The sequence below is a fragment of the Varanus komodoensis genome, unplaced genomic scaffold, assembly GCF_004798865.1.
Source record: "Varanus komodoensis strain SLA01 unplaced genomic scaffold, ASM479886v1 scaffold63, whole genome shotgun sequence".
NCBI lineage: Eukaryota > Metazoa > Chordata > Lepidosauria > Squamata > Varanidae > Varanus > Varanus komodoensis.
In genome coordinates, this window is record NW_025336259.1 from 2,599,880 (window position 1) to 2,623,060 (window position 23,181).

At 50.2% G+C, this 23,181-nt stretch overlaps 1 protein-coding gene across 2 annotated transcripts in view; it reads left to right on the plus strand.

Annotated features, from left to right (window-relative positions):
- The window catches only part of MYO7A (myosin VIIA), a 93,055-nt gene that overhangs the window by 57,948 nt on the left and 11,926 nt on the right, over window positions 1-23,181 (plus strand). For both annotated transcript variants that reach the window (XM_044450164.1, XM_044450165.1), the window contains exons 23-38: window positions 648-824; window positions 4,447-4,536; window positions 4,655-4,782; window positions 6,766-6,892; window positions 7,015-7,134; window positions 7,787-7,960; window positions 8,422-8,649; window positions 10,347-10,517; window positions 12,178-12,295; window positions 12,874-13,000; window positions 13,903-14,072; window positions 15,869-16,059; window positions 17,416-17,540; window positions 18,305-18,462; window positions 22,044-22,197; window positions 22,664-22,819. In XM_044450164.1, the coding sequence (XP_044306099.1) occupies window positions 648-824; window positions 4,447-4,536; window positions 4,655-4,782; window positions 6,766-6,892; window positions 7,015-7,134; window positions 7,787-7,960; window positions 8,422-8,649; window positions 10,347-10,517; window positions 12,178-12,295; window positions 12,874-13,000; window positions 13,903-14,072; window positions 15,869-16,059; window positions 17,416-17,540; window positions 18,305-18,462; window positions 22,044-22,197; window positions 22,664-22,819 (2,414 nt within the window). The remainder of the gene's footprint in view (window positions 1-647; window positions 825-4,446; window positions 4,537-4,654; window positions 4,783-6,765; window positions 6,893-7,014; window positions 7,135-7,786; window positions 7,961-8,421; window positions 8,650-10,346; window positions 10,518-12,177; window positions 12,296-12,873; window positions 13,001-13,902; window positions 14,073-15,868; window positions 16,060-17,415; window positions 17,541-18,304; window positions 18,463-22,043; window positions 22,198-22,663; window positions 22,820-23,181) is intronic.

The window sequence follows — 23,181 nt, forward strand, 5'->3', positions numbered from 1 at the left end:
CATAGCTTATTTTAGGGCTGTTGGTCCCCCTGGTGGTTTGTTGCATTGCCCAAAACAGCTGGTCAACTTCATCCTGGGTTCCTAGAAATGGCCGCGGAGCTGCCCAGCAAGCGCAGAAAAAACCCACTCTGTTCTTCGCAGTCTTGCCATCCTCTCTCATCCCTTCCCAGGGTGACCCCTCACCATGCTCCTAAAATAGCATAAAGGGGCACCAGAGAATGCCCTAAATGCTTCCACAACTCTTTGCTTCGATATTCAGCCCTGCCCAAGTGTGCTGGAGTGAATGCTCATTGCTAGGAAATATGTATAATTTTCCCCTCCATTTTACTGCTCTGCCATCAGACTTGCAACCCAATGCAAAGAGGGGACATTTCCCTTGGTTGCTGGAAACTTCAGCAGACCAATGAGAGAAAGGGTGCTGATGCAGGGACTTAGTGGGACATGCGAAAGCTTCCCTAGAGATCAAGTACTGCGTGGATAATGTCATTTCATGGTTTAGTCACAAGGGGGCACTAGACTAAATTGTATCCTGGAAACAGGAGCTTTGCATTCCTGTTTAACTCCTTTCAGTGGGTGTGTCCTCAAAAACACCAAAATTACTTCAATACTTTAAGTCCTTAAAATTTGCTTTTGAAACAACAAAACAGGCAGCTCTCGCTGTGTGGATCACTATCCTCCGCTTCATGGGGGATCTTCCCGAACCCAAATATCACACAGCAATGAGTGATGGCAGCGAGAAGATCCCGGTGATGACCAAAATCTATGAGACGCTGGGAAAGAAGACATACAAAAAGGAACTTCAGGCCCTGCAAAGTGAAGGAGAGGTAGGAAAGCTTGCTTGTCCAGTGATCTTTGTAAGGAATTAAGTTAATACACACACGCACGCGCACACACACATGCACACGCACACACCTACCTACCTACCTACCTACCTACCTATGTATGTCTTTTGAGGCATCAACCCCACTGAATTCAAGTGGTCTTTCAAGTCCTGAGTTATCTGTCAGACTCCAAGATACTGCAAGATTATTTGGTGCCGATAGTACGTGTTTTTAGTTCATGGATTGGAAGTTTAGATCCCAATTATGGTTTGCAATCGTATCACTGGTTTGCAATTTCATTTCACTGGTTTTTTTCTGTGATTCTGTTTTCTGTGGTTTCTTTTTAATATACGCCGCATTCCCACTGGGAGCCAGCATGCATTATATGGGTGCTTTGCTTGTCTTATGCCAAAATTCGCATTTGAACAGAATATTGTAATCGCTCCAGTTTAAGGGCTTCTCTATAGGAAAGATTTAACCTACTGCTTTACTGAGGCTTCTCCTGGTTTTGCAGCAGGAGGGGAAATGCATCTCTTGCACCATTGCTATTGCTTTTTCCTGGGGGGTTTGTATTTCTCTGCCTCTAAAAAGGAACCATAAGGCAAGAAAGCCTGGAAAACGTGGGAAAGGGCCCTGCAAACATCCATGAGTGAGGAATTCTGCTGAGTGCACAATAAATGCCCCAGTGAGAGAAACCTCAGAGTTCGAAGTCCTTGAACTTTACATGTAGTTCTTTGTCAAAGTACAGCGGTACCTCGGCTCACGAACTTAATCCGTTCCAGGACTCTGGTCGTGACCCAAATTGGTCGTGAGCCAAGTCAAATTTCCCCATAAGGGTCAATGTAAATAAGGTGAGGTTTGAGCTCGAGAGCAGCCTTTCCCTCTGTAAGGGTGCGGACCCGATTGTGCTGGATGGATCCAGATGGATTCCTGAAGGCACTGGGGGATTTCCCGGTTGATAAGGCTGGTGCTCCTGTCGATGCTCTGGTCGAACTATGGAATGGGGAGATGACCAGGGCTATTGACACGATCGCTCCCAAGCGTCCTCTCCCGCCGGGCAGAGCCCACTCTTCCCCTTGGTACACACCTGAATTGTGGGCGATGAAGCGGGTTGGGAGACGTCTAGAGCATAGGTGGAGGAAATCACGGGATGAATCTGACTGAACACACTTAAGAGCTCACTATCAAGCCTATGCTGTGATGGTGAGGGCGGCAAAGAAGAAATTCTTCTCCGCTTCCATTGCCTCCTCACAATGCCGTCTGATGGAGCTCTTTCGGGTGGTACAGGGGCTAGTACATCCGGGCCCAAAGAAAGATCTCATGCCACCCTCGAAGGCCCGCTGTGACGACTTCGCCAAGCATTTCAGGGAGAAAATCGCTCAGATTCATCACGAGCTAGACTCGACTTATGAATCAGATTCTTCTGGGGAGGTGCCAATGTTGCCGTCTGGTCCAAAATTGATGGATGAGTTTCAGTTGTTGTGGTCTGATGATGTGGACAAGGTGCTTGGACAAGTATGTCCCACCACTGGACCCTTGCCCATCTTGGCTACTTAAGAAAGTCAAGGACGTGATTGGGATCTGGATCCTGGAGATTGTCAACACCTCTCTAAGGGACGGCCAGGTACCTGCCCCTTTAAAGGAGGCAGTAGTCCGGCCAGTCCTAAAGAAGGCATCCCTGGATCCAGAGATGGCCACCAATTATAGACCAGTGGCCAACATCTTGGTGCAAAATAGAGCTGCCAGGTTGCTGATGGGGGACTGGGCATTGTTCTCATATAACCCCAGTCCTCTGTCAGCTTCACTGGCTCCCCATTGAAGTCCGGGCCCAATTCAAGGTGTTGGTTATCACCTATAAAGCCCTCAGTGGCTTGGGGCCTGGTTATCTAAAGGAGTGCTTGCATCCATATACGCCCTCCTGCCCCTTGAGATAGGGGCAGAGGCCCTTCTCCGGGAACCCTCCGTGAAAGATATTAGGAGGGTGAGCACCCGGAGGAGGGCCTTCTCTGTGGTGGCGCCCCACTTATGGAATGCGCTCCCCAGAGAGGCCCGCCTGGCACCGTCATTTGTTTTTCGGCGCCAGGCCAAGACCTTTTTATTTAAACGATATTTTCATTGTTAATTGTTGTTTTTATGTATTGGTTTCATACTATTGCCGAGATGCTCCGGATTTTTAATGTTTATTTTATGTTTGTTGATTTTGCTTTGTAAGCTGCCCCGAGGCTTTCTGCGACGGGGGTGGCATAAAAATGCTATAATAAATAAATAAATAAATAAGGTTAATCTGTTCTGTAACTATTTTTTTAATCACAAAAATTCAAAGCAAAGTGACAAAGAACAGCAAAGATCGTGGCCATCTCCTCCCCACGTCCCCGCATGACTGTGATGGCACCCGTCTTCCCTGCACAAGCAAGACCGTGGTCACAGCCGTAGGTGGACGCCATCGTGGTTGCACTCGGGCAGGAAGCACGGGTGCGATCGGGCCATCTCCCTGCCCCCCGAGCATGATTGCGGCCATCTCCCCCCGCCCCCCGAGCACGACCGCGATCGCACTCATGCAGGGAAGACGGGCGCGATCGCGATCATCACCTGATCTGGAGTTTGCTACCTGAGACGGTTTTTTTTCCTGAAATTTCTGTTCGTGACCCAATTTGGTCGTGAACTGAGGCGTCCGTGAGCCGAGGTACCACTGTAACTCTCTTAGATGAGTGGTGTTAATGAGCACAGGAAGAAAAATGCTTTGGACTTGCGTAGGTGCTTCTGTTAGGGACTGCCGCACCTTCAGACAAGACCTGCTTTAATTCTGTCCTGGGCAGAGCCTTCCTTTGGTTTCCTGAAGCTTTGAACCCACCCACCCCCCCACTCCACTGGTTAGCTCTGCCTCTGGGAACTGCTGGTGGGGGGAGACAATGCCCACCTCTCCAAGGACTCCTGGGACAGCAGGATCTTCCATGGCGGTGGGCTCCCCCGGCCCCCGGCTGCTCTTTTGAGGGATTCAGCCTGTATTTACATCTTATGCAAGGCAGCAGATGGAGCCGCACGGACTGCGTGGCTGTGCGTAACGGAAAACTCGAGGCTGTGGAGAGCCGCTGTGGAAACTCCATGGCCTGCCTTGAGCTCCAACCCTGCTGACGGGCAGCAATGGCCCCGTGCTCAATGTGGCAGAATCCACCAGCTTCTCTTCCTAATTCTCTTCATTCTTAATTGTTCTTTTAAATATTGTAAGCCGTCCTGAGATTTCTGTATAATAGGACAGCATGCAAAAGCGTTTAATAAATAATGATAAATAAATACGCTTTAGGGAAGTCCTACTTTGCTTCAGAGAACTTCCACATAGCGCCAAAAGATGGATCTCCTATCTGGGCTTTCTCAGGCGCAAAGGGAGGTTTTCCTCCCAGGAGGTGTTCTCCCGTTTTGCAGCGTGGGAGTGAGGCCGGGTGAAGTGGAGCAGGTGATGGGGAATTTGCGCGTGTCTGTGGCAAATTGCTTTCTCACTGCCTGATCTGCGACACGGAAATGCCGCTGTTCTGTATGACTGGAGCTTGGGTCTCCCCAGACCCATGAGCCAGACGATGTCCAGCGCATGGCGTGCGTCCTTTTGAAACCGGCCACCTTACCTCCCCAGAGCACACACATCGACGGGCACAAGAAGAACAGTGTGAGGCACAAGCTGGTCTCCTTGACGCTCAAGAAGAAGTCCAAGTTAACGGAAGAGGTGAGGAGAAGCCCTTTGCAGTCTGGCCTCCGCAACTCCGCTGGTTGCGCTTGTGGGCAGGGAATGGATTGTGCCGCGTCGCCCAGTGTTGCAAAAAACTGACCCTCCCGTTTGCCAGGTGACCAAGCGTCTTCACAACGGAGAGTCCACCGTCCAGGGCAACAGCATGTTGGAAGATCGGCCGACCTCCAACCTGGAGAAGCTCCATTTCATTATCGGTAACGGCATCCTCAGGCCAGCATTAAGGTTAGACTTTAGCAGGAAACAAAGACCTATTCTGCATTTTATTTGCATGCATGTCATTTATTTACAAGATGCATATCTTGTTCCACGTCCAAACATATTCCAGAGTGGTGAGCAATAAAGAAAGAAGGAATGAAATATTAACTGTTCAAGATTATCAGCAGTTATTTTAAAAGCAGCGTACCAAAAAGATTTTTGAAAAATCCTGGCTGGCCAGTTGGGAAAAGTTCATTGAAATAAAAAAGTCTTTGACAGGCAGCGGAAACAAAGTTGGTGCAGGAAGTTCCACAGAGAAAGATCCACCTTGTTAGAAACAGAGCGAATCAGAAGGGGCCTCCAAGGTCATCTAGTCTGACCCCCGGCTCCAGCCGGCTCCGCTCACGACATGCCCACCATGTGCACTTCCAGCCTATCCTTGAACACCCTCATCAATGGGGCCTCTCCACTCTGAGTGGATTCCTACTGTTGTATATATCTAAGCAGTTCCACTATTCCCTTACAAAGCCCTATTTTGGGACTCTGAACACCCAGGTGAATTTCCTTCTTTACCGTGGTTTCCTGGCCGAGTCCAGCATGCTGGTGTTAACTTGCAAAGCCCTAAGGGGATGGGGGCAGATCTCTTCCCCTATATAGCTACCTGGACCCCCCAAACATCTTCGGAGGTCCTTCTGGTGCCCCACAGAGACTGCCTGGCCCCTCTTTTCAGTGCCGGCTGCTGGCCTTCAGTGGGAAGACAAGCCAGAACTTGCAGTTCGGACATGATACTAAATTGTGCTCGGGTCAAGAGCATCCCTCATTTGCTTAGCTGCTCCTGCTGTGGGATGAACCAGTGACCAAGTGGCATGAACTCAGTCCCTGGCGGTCTCATAGAAATGCAGGATTTTAACGTCCTGGGTAGGCTCTCTAGCTTTGTATGGGCCATCCTGTTTTAGAACTGGCATGACAATGTAAAAGAAATTTCTTTCTTTTTTGAATCTCATGTCTTCCTGCAATGTCCTGTGGAATAAGCTGTCATTCCCATTTTACAGATGGGAAAACTGAGCATGAGCTCCTGACTTGCCCAAGGTCCCTGAGGGTGACTGAGCTGGGTTTTGAGTATGCATCTGAAAAGCAGAACCAAAATGGGCACCCAGAATATTTGGACAGCTGGCATGGGCAGTGCAATTTGCTTCGACACTCCCCTCCTTTCCCCTCTCCTGCCGGCTTTATGGGCTTCTCCGGTAGCAACTGGGTCTGGAAACCTGCTGTTTCCCACTCCCCACAGTGCTCTGCGCCACGGAGGCAGTGCCACTCCAGGGCAGCATGGGAAATCAAAGTTGGAAGGCAGCTTCCCAGATCTGGCCATCAAGGCCTGGTAAGCTCACGCCTGGAAAATTCCCGACACTGAGGATGCTCCTCTCATCCCACCTTGCTTTCTTTTCTGAGAAGCCCAAAGCAGCTTACAAAGACCTGATCGTCTCCATTTCATCCTCACCACAAGAGCCCTGTGAGGTAGGCTATGCTGAGGGTGAAGGACTGGCCCAGAGTCGCCCAGCGAGCTTCAGGGCTGAGTGGGGACTTGAACCCGGATCTCCTGGGTCCCCCCTCGAACAGTCTTACCACCACAGCACGCTGGCTCCAGGGACTTGGTTTAGTTTCCTTGAGGTAAAAGCACACTGCAGGCCTAAGGCATTTTCCCGAGAAGTAGCCTTATTTGCAAATAGACAGGAGCTTGCATACGCTCTCCTTAAAGGCTGCAGAAATGCTCTCTTGCACCAGGTCCCCGGGGGGACCTGCACGCCTGGAGTGTAAGTGCGCATGAAGATTTTCATTGTGCGATCCTCACAGCCGCCCTGCGAGGTGGCTTCGGCTAAGAGAGGAGCGGGCTCTGCCTATCCATCGGGGGCCGCTCCTGATGTGTCTGCGCAGGACCGCTTTATCTTTCTGGCAAAGGTGAGGAGGCGAAGCCAGGAGCTTTCATCCAATGGGCCGTTCTTCTCCTGTCAGGGATGAAATTTATTGTCAGATCTGCAAGCAGCTGATCCAAAACCCTTCCAAAAGCAGCCATGCCCGAGGGTGGATCCTCATGTCCTTGTGCGTGGGATGCTTCGCCCCTTCGGAAAAGTTTGTCAAGGTAAAAGCAGGCCCGGGGGGCATCCAGGGCCACCCCCTGAGGGCAGCCCCCGCGGGATCCCGGGGAAGCAACGGCCGGCCTTGCTGAAGCATTCTCACTGCAGCATTCTGTCTCGGCAACAGTACTTAAGGAACTTCATCAATGGGGGCCCTCCCGGTTACGCTCCGTATTGCGAGGAGAGGCTGCGAAGGACGTTTGCCAACGGCACCCGGACTCAGCCCCCAAGCTGGCTGGAACTCCAGGTAAAAACGGGAACGGTCTTCAGCTGGGATGCTGTTCCGACTCATGAGTCGGGGAGTCTGAAGGGCCCATGCTGAAATGCTCTTACGGGGAGCAACTTGAGCTTGGTGGTGGAGCCGAGGCTTTGCTCGGAGGAGGTTCCAAGTGCCGCCCAGCCTTTACAGTGAGTTGGGTTCCATCACAGGGAAGGATCCGGTAGCCGGCCATGGGGGGTGGGGGGACCCTGCCTAGGACCCTTGAGAGTGGCTGCCAGTCAAGGCAGCTCTCTGTAAACTGGCAGATTCTCAAGGGGTGTGGAGTCCCCCAAGAGGACCCTGCCGCTTTGGCAAACTACGGCCCCAGCATGTGTGGCCAACAGATCCCCTCTGAGTCTCCTCTTCTCCAGGCTGAAGAGACCCAGTTCCCTCAGTCTCACCTCAGACGGCATCCCCTGCAAACCGGCCACCAACCTTGTGGCCCTGCGCTGCACTGACTCCAACCTGGCTATATCCTTTCTGTAATGAGCGGAGCCAACTGGAGCCAGGGGTCAGACTAGAAGGCCCGAGAGGTCCCTTCTGACTCACTCTGTTTCTATGTTTCTATTTCACCCTAAGGACCCCAGGTTGCCATTCATCCTCATTCATTTTCAAAAATGGACTTGTTTTCCTCTTGCAGGCAACCAAATCCAAGAAACCCATCATGCTGCCTGTTACTTTCATGGATGGGACGACAAAGACCCTCTTGACAGACTCGGCCACAACGGCCAAAGAGCTGTGCAGCTCCCTGGCCGACAAGATCAGCCTGAAGGACCACTTTGGCTTCTCGCTGTACATCGCTCTCTTCGACAAGGTATGCCACAGGGGTGCCGGGAACTAGATGGGTTCGAAGAGGCCTCTTCTACAACCTCACTCAGGGGACGGGTCAGATCCCCAAATTTAGGCATAAGGGCCAAGTGGTAAGCTGCTCCTGCATTGCCGAAAAGGAGGAAATGCATCACCCAAGCAGGCACAAAGGAGGATGTGGTTTGCATGCGCTTTGCATGTGCTAATTTGCATCTGTAGAGAACAGCCATCTCAGCGGGATGGTGTGGCTTGGTGTCCTGCAGCAGCAGGGGCTGGACTCGATGGCCTTCGTGGCCCCTTCTGACTCTACTATTCTGTGCTTCTATGGAAAGTAATTTAATGGCCACAACCAGTGCTGAGGTCCAGGCGCTCTCCCAAGGCCAACCCGCTCTTCTGAGCGGGGCTGCTTGGCTCGAGGAATCTGCTCTGCGGGGCCAAAAGAGGACCAGCTTGTTCTCCCCTCCCCAGGTTTCTTCCCTTGGAAGCGGCAGCGACCACGTGATGGATGCCGTATCCCAGTGTGAGCAGTATGCCAAGGAGCAGGGGGCCCAGGAACGCAACGCCCCCTGGAGGCTCTTCTTCAGGAAGGAGATCTTCACGCCCTGGCACAACCCAAGTGAGGACAGCGTGGCGACAAACCTCGTTTATCAACAGATAGTGCGGGGAGTAAAGTTTGGGGAATACCGATGTGATAAGGTAAGCTGCCAGCCCCATGCAAATCAGGAATAGTGTGGGGCTTTTGGTGAACCCTTGGTTTTTAAACAGGGGGGAAGTATTTCCCCATTCAAAGCCTGAGCTGGAACGATTGCCCTCACTCCAAACTGGCTTCACATGACTGGGAACCAATGTGCAGTCTATTCTAAGTAAAAGCAGAAAGCATAATTTTGGCATTTGATGGATCTACTTATATTATTCATTTATATATTATCATAACTTCCAAGTCTGTTTATGAAAGCAAGATAAAATACTGATCTAATATAAAAATCGTTTGTCTGTTTGTTTGTTTGTTTGTTTGTTTTAAACAATCCGTCAATGTATTTAGAAGCCTGGGAAAATAATATATTTTCCTGACACTGAAAGTTAGAAATGGCAAAACATTAATTTCCCATTTTAGTGCAGTTTTACCCAATTTCATGTTTTTGAACAAAGCAAAACTGAATACATCGTCAAATGTTGTTCTTGTTGTTTCAGTGGAATTCTCCAGTCAAAAACAATTAGCTCTAAATGCATGTATAATGGGAAATGCTTATAAAAACATGTATATCAGGCAAAAATGCATGTATGTGTACAAATGTGTACACAAATGAAATATGTACAAAAATGATTATACATTTTCATACAAAGTTTAAAGAAAAATCTCACATTTCAAAGCAAACCAAGACAGGGAACATTCGCAGACTGTGAGGTGAACCAAACTTAAACATCATAAACTGAAAGAAACCCCAAAGGAAAGATTTTCCTGTCCCTACAGCACTTCAGAGAGGGAATTCCGCAAACAGGGTGCCACCCCAGAGAAGGTCCTGCTTAGTGCTCACCCCTTGCCTTATCTCTGATGCCGTGGGGACCTGGAAAATCCTCCAAAGGTGCCCTCTAAAAATGGGCAGACTGCTATGGGGGCAAGCTGGTGTGAGCACCACCCCTTCTGAGTTTTGGCGTGCCCCTGGTCAAGACAGCCTCAGTGGGCCACCTTCTCCCCATTGTGGCCAGCAACTGGGTTTGCTCCTGTGCTTCCTCACTGCGGTTCCCACTTGCCTGCTGGGCAGGCAGAGAACCAGGGAGCAAGCAGGCCAGGGGTCCCTCTGGCTTCTCCTCCTCCTCCCCACCACCACTTTCTGGGCCAGAGCGAGAGGAAGAGTGGGGGAAAGGAGTGAAGACTCTGGGGACTCTTGCCAGGGGATCCCTGCGGGGCTGCGGGGCTTCAGCAGGTGCCCAGGCATCGACACCAGCCCTGCCCTTCCAACAGAGGACTGTCCTTTGCAAAAAGGGGCACAGGGCCAGGCTGGGGCCAGCCTTCCCCACCCAAACTGCAAGTACGTTTTTGGGTGAGGAAGGGTGCCCCAGCAGGTAATCGCTTTTGGGGGCTGGAGCAAGAGGGCAAACTCATCTCAAATATCACCCTCAGAAGTGCTCCAGGGACGAATCTGGAAAGGAGGGATCCATTTTTCCCCTGGACTGGAAAGCTTTGGGTCAGACCGAGCAGGGTGCTTCCTATGTTCTCCCTAACCAGGCTTCATCACCTCTAGGAACAGTCAAACCGTTTAGCTGCAAAATGCCTCGATTGCGGCAACACCAGCAGGGCCTCCGTGCAAGCTTAAGCGTGGCCCCCGGATGGTCAGAGGTGCTCTTTCCTGGAATCGCCCTTATGCCTTCTTGCTCCTTCCTTTTCACCGCAGGAAGAAGACTTGGCAGAACTGGCTTCCCAGCAGTATTATATAGATTACGGGTCCGAGATGGTCCTCGAGCGACTCCTGAACTTGATTCCCTCCTACATCCCGGACAGAGAGATCACGCCTTCGAAAACCATAGAGAAGTGGGCCCAGTTTATCATAGCTGCCCATAAAAAGGCAAGGCTCCTGCTTTCTCTGGCGACAGGGCGGCCAAACTTGAGCCTGACCCTACAGGCCTCGTTGCTTTAAGGCAGGACCCTGGACTTCTTTCTCCTTAAGGCCAAATTCCATTTCGGGGAAGCCCTTGCAGGCCACAAGTCGGCGGTCGGCGGAGCCGGCGTCAAAAGGAATGAGGTCAAAACTAGAGCTGTGATGGAGCGCTGCTGAATCCGTCCCTCTGCGTATTATTTATTTTATTTTCCTTTTCCAAACAACTCAGGCAGCTTACTTAATACTCTCCCTCCTGCTCTCAGGGTTATCCCCACAACAACAACCCTGTGAGGTAGGCTGGGCTGAGAGTCTGCGACTGGCCCGGAGTCACCAGTGGGCTCCGTGGCTGAGCGGGGACTCGAACCTGGGTCTCCTGAGTCCCAGTCCCGCCCTCTTAACCACGGCACCACACTGGCTGTGGCATTCACAGGCTTCCTCATGTGCTCAGCCTGGTCCCAGAGAGCCAGGCTGGGGGAAATCTCCAAACGCTCATGGAACAAAGGTTGTGCATCGGGCCACCTTCTTGCATGTCAGGTGAAGCAGCACAAACAAAGGCAGAATCAAATGTGATGCAGAAGAGGGACACTGCTTTGCAATGGTCTCGCAGAGCTTAATTCGCCGCAGGTGCCATGCGAACGCTCAGCATAATCACCAGGAGCCTGGACTCACACCCATGACAAAGAGGAGCGGACTCGATGCATTTCCAGCCCCAAAACGAATTCCTCTCATGGTCCAAATGCCGATCTATTTTAGCCGAAAGCTCTTGTGCCTTAGGAGAATAAATTCTGCCTTTTAGAATGTGGGCGGAACGGGCACAAAAGCCAGGAGGTCATCAAGGGTTGGGAGGAAAGAAGTGGGTCATGGGAAAGGGGATTTGGCCACCGGAGCCATTTGGCTCCCCGGTACTGATGTTCTGCACCCCGTTTTTAAGACAGGCACATCTTGCAGCAGGCATTCTGTTCTTTGGAACTTGCAATGCGCTTGCATCTGAAATACGAACATCAGCGCATGATCCAAGCATATGCAACCAAAATAGAAACATCGAAACAGAGCGAGTCAGAAGGGGCCTCCTGGGACATCTAGTCTGACCCCCGGCTCCAGCCAGCTCCGCTCATGGCATGCCCACAGCATGCAAAATGGCGTCCTCCGTGCGCAAGAGGGAAGGATTTAAAGGAACCCCATTTGGGAAAGGACAAAAATCTTTTTAACACACAGCCTCAGGCAGATGGGTGGTTGAGATCCAAGCCATTCAGTAAGAACTGGGCATGTTCTCCAGGCACACCGGAATAGCAGTAGGAAATGAGAGGGAAACACAGCTGGGAGGGCTCCATGGCCCTCATGCCCTCCCTGTGGGCTTCCACAGGCATCAGGTTGGCCTCTGAACAAGCAGAATGTGTTGCTGGAACAGCCTTTGGTCTGATCTAGCAGCATTTTTATGACTCGTGACCTCTGCCTGGGTCCTTTTTTTGATTCCCTTTTGCAGTTGAGCTTTTGACCCTGCAGAGCCTTCAGAATGGGAAGCTCCCGTTTTCACTGTGCTAAGGAATGCGCTCAGCGTCACACTGCAAAATCTTCATGTTAATACGTTCATTTGATATTCCCCTCCAATCCACTTCTCCTTCCTCAGGGAATCTATACCCAAAAGAGAACAGATCCCAAAAAAGTCAAGGAAGAGGTGGTTGATTTTGCCCGTTTCAAGTGGCCGCTGCTCTTCTCCAGGTTCTACGAGGCTTTCAAATTCTCAGGTTAGTAGACCTTGCTGTAGGCTGGTGCTGATCCATTAAGCCAAGGGTAGAAGAACGTTCTCCTGTCGTGGTCCATGGTTGGGGCTTAACCAAAAGTGGCCAGAGTGACGGTTAGCTTTGTTACGAGCATCTCTGGCAAGATGGGCATCTTGGCAAGGTGAGGTGGGCAAGGAGGGTACCTGGACAAGGTGGGCAAGGCAGAGTGGGTGAGTATTGGAGGCCAAGCACTGGGAGAAAAGGCAGCATGGAGACGGCCAATCAGCACCCTACTGCCATCAGCTCAGCAGTTGCTAGGCAGAACAGAGCAGTGGAAAATGGCGGCTGGAGTGGCCGCTGCAGGCGGAAATGGGGGAATGGCAGGAGAGCGTTGAAAACGCTTTCATACATCACGACGCGCAATGGTGAAGTGCGAAACTCCTAGAACAAACCGTCGATTCTCTGTGGGGAGAATCCCGCTAACAAACAGCTTGCTTCTTCAGCAGCGGGAAGAAACAGGAAGCAAAGGTCAAGCTGCAGGTGCTGTTCTCTTCCATGTCTGTGGGGGTTTTTAAAAAAATCACATCCCTTTATTATCCCAGGTCCCAGCCTTCCCAAAAACGATGTGATTGTAGCCGTAAACTGGACCGGAGTGTACTTTGTGGATGAACAAGAGCAGGTCCTTCTGGAACTTTCCTTTCCAGAGATCACGGCGGTCTCCAGCAGTAGGTAAGCCACTTGCAATCACCGTTGATCAGTGGAAAGCTGCAACGCTCTGCGTGTTGAGAAGGAAGAAAGCCTCACTCCTCCTCACATCACTGGCTGAGAGTTGTAGCAGATGCTGCTTGTGCTCTTGTTCCCTCGCCTTCCGCTTGCCTCTGCATAAAAGATCAGCAGGTGGGTTGATTCACAGTTGGTGGAGAGTTGGGTGGGGTTGATGGAACGCTCTCATGAGAGCTGATGACTCTCCGCTGGAATATTTTTTAATCCGTTCCTCTACCTGTGCTCAAACTGTGTATTTGTAAATAAACTCAGATATTTCCCGGTGCCAATAAACTTCCAGCAACTGCTTTCCCAAAGGAAGGCCGCACGTTTGGAACTTCTCACTGCTTGGAAGAGTGGGGCAAGTGGAATAATATGTTGTGTAAATGAAGCATAAAATCATTTTGAACCGTACCAAGAACTTTGGACAGTTCAGTAGAGGAAGAGGAAGGGGAAGGGGAAGGGGAAGGAGGGAGGAGAAGGAGACCATAAGCACAGAGAATAAGAAAATAAGGATGTAATCCTATGCATGTTTTGGTGGAAAATTGTCCTTCAGCTCTTAGCATTCTTTGCTGGCTGGGGAATGCTGGGAGTTTTCTGGACTTTTCCTGTGTCAGGATGCAAAGCGTTGCTCCCTAAATGCCTTTCTGCCTGCCGTGTGTACGCGCCAGGCTAGTGGCCCTGTTCACTTTCCAGCTCAGGCATCTGCCGCCTCTTCTCTACCGCAACTGCAGACCCAGCTTGTTTGTAGAGACAGCAAACGTGCATTTCCAGGAACAGGGCGGACAAATCCAGGGCTTGCTTTCTCTGTTGTGTGGTCAGGCTGATGTTGTTCCACATGGTGTCATTTGCTGTGATGCTTCTTCTAGAGGGGGAAAACTTCAGGGGCAGAGTTTCACCTTGGCCACGATCAAAGGGGACGAATACACCTTCACCTCCAACAACGCAGAAGACATCCGGGACCTCGTGGTAACGTTTCTGGAGGGTCTGAGGAAACGATCCAAGTTTGTGGTTGCACTCCAAGACAACCCAAATCCTAGTAAGCAACTGAGCTGGAGAAAACTTTTCTGGGGAAACTGCAGCGCTCTGGCCCCCAAAAGGGACCTGGGCCATGAAGACACTTCCTTGCTCTTGTTCCCGGTGGCTTGGAGAGTGTATGAAGTTCAGAAATGGCATTCCCTTTTCTTTTTTCTCTTCTCTTTCTCTTTCTCTTTCTCTTTCTTTCTCCTTCTCTTTCTCTTCCCTTCTCTTTCTCTTTCTCTTTCTCTTTCTCTCTTTCTCTTTCTCTCTTCCCTTCTCTCTCTCTCTCTCTCTCTCTCTCTCTCTCTCTCTCTCTCTCTCTGTCTTTCTCTCTTTCTCTTTCTCTTTTTCTCTTTCTCTTTCTCTTTCTCTTTCTCTTTCCACATTGCATAGTAGCTACTATGGACTTTGCTACTGTGTGATGTGGGGCTGACCACCAACTTATAGATATCAGACAAAATAATGGAGAGTATTGCTGTCCATTTTAAGTAGTTATGGTGGTACTCCAACTAAGAAATCAACGGATTCCACAGAAGGAACCACAACCTTGCGTTTACAAGAGCCGAGCGGGGCTGTCCAAGACAGGGCCACTTGGAAGGGCATTCAGTCGTAGGGTCAGCATAAGTCAGGAATGGTTCGAAGGCATGAAGCAAGAACGTGGTGGCACCACTCTTCTGAGTAGCAGCCACTCAGTCATAACAGCAGGAGAAGACGGCTGCCCTCAAGTCCTGCTTTCGGGCTTCCCGGAGGCAGTTGGTTGACCACCGTGGCAAACAGATGCTGGACTGATCAGAAGCATCTGGGCTAATCCAGCGGGACTCTTCTTGTGTCCTTACACATGTTTCCTTCCTATCAGCTGGCCAAAAAGCTGCAGTCGGGTCCTCCTTGTGAAGTACAGGGCAAGGCAGGGCTGGGGGGCATCTGACTTTGCATCATTTCCTTCCACTTCGTAGGTCCATATCAAAGGAGAGTTTTGTGGTCATACTTGGAAGTGGGCCTTGGTGCAGGGGAAGGTTGGATTGAGAGAGACACTGATGGAGCCCAGCAAAGAATTGCAGCCCTTTCACCTGAAATCTACGCTTTAATGCATTTCTCCCTGCCATGTTCCCCTCTTTCTTCTTTTGCTTCTCAAACATGGTCCGTCCAAACGCCCCTCTTCAGCTTCGCCCAGCCCACAGAGTGCCCTCTCCTCATAGGGACCCAGCTGCTCATAGTAGTTCCCAGCCCTCTTCTTCACGGCCACACATCCCACCTCCCCATGTCAGAACCTCCTGACGGCACGGGAGGCGTTTCATGGCATTGCCAGATGTCCTGGGTGGCAAACCAGCCTGAAGTGGCTCCTCCATGCCAGGGGCTTCCAAACTGTGTCTCTGGGGAGCCCCGAAGGTCCTTGGAAGCATCTCGGGGGCTCCGATCAAGAAAGGGCTCGCTGAAGCTCCGGTGTGTGGAAACCACCGCATCACCGGGACTGATCCCGTGGCCAGGGATGCTGCAGGAGGCGGCTGTGGAACACTGGCCACCAGAAGTGGCCTACGCAAACTGGCCTACACTGGCCAGTAATAAAGAGGCCAGTCCAAACAGAGTGGTCTTTTCCTACCCCTGCCCGGTCCATCTCTCTGGACAGCTTTTGGTGCGAGTGTTCTTGAACCTTGGCAGCTCCTAGCATGGCTTTGGGACATGGGTCAGAGTCTGTGCAAGTGGCACTTTCCCCCAGAAAGGTGTAGTGAATTCCGTTGTCCCATGCGCTGAACTTTTGATGCTGCAAGTCCAGAGGTGCTTTGTAAAGAAGGTAACGGCTGACGATGTCTCCTGCAGTGGGCGAAGAATCGGGCTTCCTCAGCTTTCTCAAAGGAGACCTGATCGTTCTGGACCAGGACACAGGAGAGAACGTGATGAATTCCGGCTGGGCCAATGGGGTGAATGAGAGGACCAAGCAGAAGGGAGACTTCCCGACCGATTCGGTGTATGTCCTGCCCACGGTCACCATGCCCCCCCTGGAGATTGTGGTAAGGGCCAGGATGCCGTCCGCTGGGCTGACACCCCCAGGGCCCAGGGAACCCTCCCACAGGGCTGCTCTGCTTCCACTGCCTCCTTTGAGGACACAAGAGGCAGCAATCCCAGGAGCAAGCAGAAATGCACGTTCTGGGGTCAGGACAAGACTGGCGGAGCGTCTTCCTCTAGTGTTTTCCATTCATTTGGGCTTGTTTTTAGAACTGCGAAAGCCATGCCCACATTCATCTGGAATAACTGGATTCATGTTCATAGCACTTTCCGGATGTCTGAAAAATTGGTCTGGAGTTTGAATTGAGCTGGGGCAGATGGGGCATGGGAACTTGGAAGCCCCTGCATGCGCTCAGAGCAGTGGGCAAGATCAGGGAATTTTATTCAGTGCAAGAATCCTACTGCGATGCCCAGAATGTTTCTAGTTTGGATTGTGCAAGTTCCTGGCTAATTTGGGGTCCAATCCTAAGTGGATCCAGGGCACCCCCCCCCCCATAATCTACTGCCCAATCCTCTGATTTCAGAATACATTATTTAAATAGTGCCAAAAGCTTTATTCTTTTCAGTGTCAGGCAAAGACCTTATTTTCCCAATATTTTAACAGTTAATTGGTTTTATCCTTGTTTTTATCATTATTTATCGGATGCAGTGTGTTGTTGTTACAGTTCGCTTTGTTCTTTGGTTTTTGTTCTTTGTAAGCCATCCAAAGACTTTTAGTATCGGGATGGCATATAAAAACTTTAAATAAATGAATAAATAAAATAAAAAGTACACAGTGCTTTTACAGAGTTTAAGAGTTAGGTCTCCACCCCGAGGAGCTTACAATCTATGCTGTAACACTGCGAGATGTAAGACAGCAAAGGAAGGGTTGGAGAGAAATAGAAGCGGGGTCAACAAGGGAAGAATGGCATTTTTCTCAGTTTCACGTACTCAGACTCCGGTCTTGAGGACTAGTAGATTGTGTTTCGACACAGAAGAGATGCCACCACTAGGAAGGCTGATGGCATCCTGTATCACTGGAGCCGCTTATCAATTGCAGTTTTTATTGTGAATTTTATAGGAGCTCTCTGTGGTGGCAAGCTATGTTTAGGGGGGGGGGGTGCTGTTTCAGCCCTGAGAGCTTTCCATGGTGCTGAAGTTCATCCCCCAAATAGGCTTACTGCTGTGAAGCACCCCAATAAGCTCAGAATAGACGCTGCAATGAGTAAGCCCCACGGATGCAGCGGTTATCACTCTACCCCAAGGGGAGGGGCCACAAAACTGCCTCAGGGCCCCACATGGCCCAGCCGGCCCAGTGCCCAGCCCTTCATTCGTTGCTCCACTCGACCAGAAATACTGTCAGTCATTTCTCTGTCCCCCAGGCCCTGGTGACGATGACGCCAGACCAGAGGCAGGATGCGATCAGGACGGCTCAGCTGGTGATGTCGGACAGTGAAGAGAGGATGAAACCGTACACCCTGGAAGAATTCTCCTACGATTATTTCAGGTAACATCGCCACATTATCCCTGTACCTCTCTGGGTTGTTGTTGTGAGGATAAGATGGGGAGGAGGAGGAATATGTAAGCCTCTTGAGTTCCTTGGAAGGAAGGAAGGAAGGAAGGAAGGAAGGAAGGAAGGAAGGAAGGAAGGACGGACGACACACCCTTGAGCAGGTGTGTGAATGTCCACTATAGTGTAGCAGTCTCGGTTCCTCCCAAAAAGGGGCCAGCATCGTGATGCGAGTGTCGGACCAGGACTCAGGAGATCTGGGTTCTACTCCCTAGTCAACCATGGTCAGCAATGCTCAGCCTAACCTCCCACATAGGTTCACAGAAGAATGGAGTTGGAAGGGGCAATGGAGGCCATCTAGTCCACCCCCTGCAGTTGCAGGACACCAGTTTACACCATCCCACTCAGGTGGCTGCCCAGTTTCTCCTTGAATGCCCCCAGTGCGGGAGAGCCCCCCACCTCTCCAGGCAGCTGGTTCCACTGCCGTCTTGCTCTGGCAGTGAGGAAGCTTTTCCTGATGTCCAGCCTGAATCTGGGCTGTTGCGGCTTGAATTGATTGTTCCGTGTCGTTGTTGTTACACAGATAAAATGGGGCGAAAAGAGGCCATGAACGCCACCTTAGTTCCTTGCAAGAGAGAAGAAGGTGGGGAATAAATGTGCTAATATCTGCCCCGTGAAGATGAGAAGCTCAGCATTGCGAATGCTGTGGGGCTGCGCCATGTTTGTCCATCTGTCTGACGGCTGCCTCTTTTTCCTGCCAGGCCACCTCCCAAGCACACCCTAAGCAGGGTCATGATCACCAAAAACCGCGGCAAGGACAAGATGTGGTCCTACACCCGGGAGCCACTCAAGCAGCCGCTGCTCAAGAAGATCCTGGGCAGCGAGGACCTCTCGCAGGAAGCCTGTATGGCCTTCATCGATATCCTTTCGGCTGCTGTGCCCCGGCTGGGGGAAGGCGGCTGTGCCTTCCGCTTGCCTTGTTCCACTACTTCCAATGGAACATTAGCCCTACATTAGGCTTAGTGGTGTGTCCCAGGGTAGGGTTAGGGGTAGGAAAACAAGGTGTCCCAGCATGATTATAATGGTTGCAATGTGTTTAGAATGGGAAGAAATGTTGAGCTGCTCAGAAAAAGCTACTCAAGGAAGGCTTTTTCAAAATCGCATTATTTTCAATGGTGCTTTAGCCCTATATTAGGGTTAAGGGTGTGCACCTGGGGTAGAGTTAGGGTTAGGAAAACGAGGCGTCCTGGCACGATTCTGATGGTTGGAATGTGTTTAGAATGGGCAGAAAGGTTGAGCTGCGCAGAAAAAGGTACTCAAGGAAGTATATTTTAACACTGCATTATTTTAAATGGAACTTTAGCCCTATATTAGGGTCAGGGGTCTGCACCAGGGTAGGGTTAGGGTTAGAAAAATGAGGTGTGCTGGCATGATTTTGATGGTTGAAATGTATTTAGAATGGTCAGAAATGTTGAGCTGCACAGAAAAAGCTACTCAACGGAGACTTTTTCATAATCCCATTATTTTCAATGGAACTTCAGCCTAGTATTAGGGTTAGTGTTGGGGTAATTTAGCCCTATATTAGGGTTAGGGGTGTGCCCCAGGGTAGGGTTAGGGTTAGAAAAGCGAGGTGTCCAGGCATGACTTTGATGATTGGAATGTTTTTAGAATGGGCAGAAATGTTGAGCTGCGCAGAAAAAAATACTCAAGGAAGTACATTTTAAGATTGCATTTTTTTCAGTGGAACATTTGGCCTTTATTAGGGTTAGGGGTGGGCCCCAGGGTAGGGTTAGGGTTAGACAAACACGGTGTCCTGGTATGATTTTGATGGTTGGAATGTTTTTAGAATGGGCAGAAATGTTGAGCTGCGCAGAAAAAGCTACTCAAGGAAGTGTTTTTGAAATTGCATTTTTTTCAATGGATCTTTAGCCCTATTTTACTGTTAGGGTTGTGCACCTGTATAGTGTTAGACTTAGAAAAACAAGATGTCCTGGCATGATTTTGATGGTTGGAATGTGTTTAGAATGGGCAGAAATGTTGAGCTGCGCAGAAAAAGCTACTCAAGGAAGGCTTTTTGAAATTGCATTTTTATGAATGGAGCTTTAGCCCTTTATTAGGGTTAGGGGTGTGCCCCATGGTTGAGTTAGGCTTACAAAAATGAGGTGTTCTGGCATGATTTTTATGGCTGGAATGTTTTCAATATGGACAGAAATGTGTTGCACAGAAAAATGTACTCCACGAAAACTTTTTAGAAATTGCATTATTTTCAGTGGAGCCTTAGCCCTATATTAGGGTTAGGGGTGTGTACCGGGGTCGGGTTAGGATTAGACTCTAGGGTTTCTCTAACCGTTAGAGAAACTAAGTGTTCTGGCATGATTTTGATGGTTGAAAATTGCTTTGAATGGCAGAAATGTTGAGCTGCGCAGAAAAAGCTACTCAAGGAAGGCTTGTTCAAAATCGCATTATTTTCCATGGAGCTTTAGCCCTATATTAGGGTTAGGGCTGTGCACCAGGGTAGGGTTAGGGTTAGGAAAACGAGGTGTCCTGGCATGATTCTGAGGGTTGGAATGTGTTGAGAATGGGCAGAAATTTTGAGCTGTGCAGGAAAAGCTACTCAAGGAAGGCTTTTTCAAAATTGCATTATTTTCCGTGGAAGTTTAGCCCTGTTTTGGGGTTAGGGGTGTTCCTCATAGGTGGTGAACCTATGGCACGCATGGCAGAGCGAGCATCCAGAGCCCTCTCTGGCAGCATGTGAACCAAGTGCCCCAGCATCGCCCCAGCAGCCCAGCATTGGAGAACAGCGCACACGGGGGCCATGCGCATGCCTGGAAAGTCATAGTGGTGCCAGGCGATGACGTCACGAGCCGCGACTCATTAACTGCGATTCATCCGAACTTTTACATGGCCAGTCAGTGCCCTGCTAAGGATATATATTTATATATACAGTGCTTTTTTGTCATAGAACGCACTGGAACAAAGTTCTGGCACCTTTTTTCAATAGATTTTCCATGTTTTAAAAGTAACTTGAAAATTTGATGTTTGGTCCACGTGGATTCGAATCGCCCTGTCGAGCGCAGCAGGTCGGCGGCAAAATCATTAAAACGGTGCGTGCGGGCTGCTGGTGTGTCGAGTCCGATGCATGCGCACTTCGTCCACGCTGGTTGTGATGGCGCTGCTCGCCTTTGATTGGTTGTGTGGTCGCACACTGAGTGCTTACTGTGGGCGGCGACCGTTATGTTTCGTTACACAACTGACATGTGGGTGTGTGTACAGTGATTTGACTACATGTGAAAGGTAAATAATTTCATGAGTTCCGACACCTTTTTTCTTACAAAAAAAGCACTGTGTGTGTGTGTGTGTATTTGTTTGCACTGGCTGAGAGTTCTTTTTTCTAAACTAAACCCTCAGTGTTCAGGTTTTATTTTATTGTTGGCACTTTGCGATAAATAAGTGGGTTTCAGGTTGCAGTTTGGACACTTGCTCTCTTAAAGGTTCACCATCACTGCTATCGGAGATCTGGCAGCAAGGTGTTACCCGCTCTGTTCAAATCCAGTGTTCAAGACTTGGTTCTGGTTGGAGTTCTGGTAGCTCCCCAAAACTGCCTGTCTTGCATGTTTTCTTCCTGGCTCAGTTCAGAGTTCTTGAACCTATAAAGCATCGAACTAGAATATCTGAAACTCTCATCCCTTTGGGGACTCCCTGTGGCCAGTTTTTAAAACTTTGTCTTAATCATGTTAAAAGAACAATCATTCTCAGCCTCGCTAGAGGGATTTTTGAAAAGTGAACAGGTGCTGCTTATATGCTAGACGTATCACATTAAATGCATTCTGTAAGACTTCTATCCTGAGCATAATCCTCTTTGCAAGTAATGGGGCTTATGTGTAAGCAGGCAGGGACAGATTGCTGTGTGCTTCTGTGGAGGGATGGTCTGCGACCCAGTGTGTGGTTTATTTGGACCAGGAGCCCCCTAGAATGGCAAGGGAGAGTGAAAATACACAGGGTTGATACTCTGGGGGCCAACTCTAACCCACCTTGGGTCCCCCAAATGGTCACACTAATTTTTTTTTTTTAGAAAATGTCTATGCCGCCCCATTTGCCGAATGGGGCAGCATAATTGTTGGGTCGTTTCCCAGCTTTTCCCATTATAAGGTTGAAATGCCCCTCCTAGAGTGTAAATGTGAAGACTTGCGCATGTTTGGAGAGAAAAGGCCAAACAAGCCCAAAATTGCAGTATGCCCCAGACAGGAAAGGACTGGCCCTTCCTTGCTGGCAGTCAGCATTTAAATTAAAGTGTGCGCGCACAAGCACACAAGTTTTCATTCCTGCCCCCTTTGTCTTCAGGCCCACCGGCATGGAACGCAACCTCTGAAGTCATCTCCAAATCTAAGTTCAGCCCCTCCAGCCGGAAGAGTTTCAAACCCCCCACAGAAGATCTGCTTACCATCCATAAGAAATTCTTTCCTGCCCATTCTGGTCCCATCCTTAACTAGACCTGCGCACCCATCCTGAAGTACATGGGTGACTATCCCTCCAAACGGACCCGCTCGGTGAACGAGCTGACGGATCAAATATTCGAAGGGGCCTTGAAAGCCGAACCGCTCAAAGACGAGATTTATTCGCAGATTCTAAAGCAGCTGACGGACAACCATATTAAGTAAGCCCTTTTACTTCCCACCCCGAATGCCTTTGCCTTCTTGGAATAATGTTTCCAGCCAGTCCTTCTAGCCTGAGATACCTGCAGAGTTTGCTGCTCTCCAGTTCCCGGCCTTGTGTGTCCAGTTAGTGGCTTCCATGAGGAACTGGAGCTGCTTGGACGGGGTGGGGAGAAGGTAGCACTAACTCAGCAGCCTTGTAATGCAGTATTTGATTCGCTTGACACAGACATGCACAAATTCGGCATGCCTGAAAACATTGCACAGTGGCTTATTTCCGAGTAGTTGTGCGCACTGTCGAGCGATACTTGGTAAGCTCGGAGGGACAAGCTCCACCTGGGAGAAGAACGGCGTTTGTGGGGGCCCCTGCGTGAATGCGCAGCCCCCCAGCAGTCCTCGGGGAGCGCCTGCGCGGTCGCAACACCGCATTTCTATTCAGGATGTTCTCTTGCCTTGTCGCCTCCCAAGGTACAGCGAGGAAAAGGGCTGGGAGCTTCTTTGGTTGTGCACAGGCCTTTTCCCGCCCAGTAACCTCCTGCTGCCCCACGTCCAGCGCTTTGTCCAGTCTCGGAAGCACCACCCCCTCACCGCGGACTGCATGCAGAGGCTGCAGAAAGCACTCAGGTAAACACCGGCGGAGAGCTGAAGGCCCGGGTTCAAACCCCAGCACATCTACTCAAACCGGGCCGGGCTTGAGAAAGATGCCCAGATGCTTCTGTTCTCGGAGATGCCTTGTTGGCCAGTCAGAAAATTCTGTCCACTAGACGGACCACCCGTTTCGCCGGGCATGTGCCTAAGTTGCATCAGGGGTCGTAAGACTGTTTTTTTAAAAAAGAGCCCAACCCTTAAATGCTGAGCATTGGTTTTATTTAGGAAGTGTGTGGAGTGAGCTGCTTTTTCTCCTGGGGTGCTTTTTCTCCTGTTTTTTAGTATGTATCTGTGACTTCTCTGAGTGGTTGCTGAGCAAAGATGCCATGGTATGAATT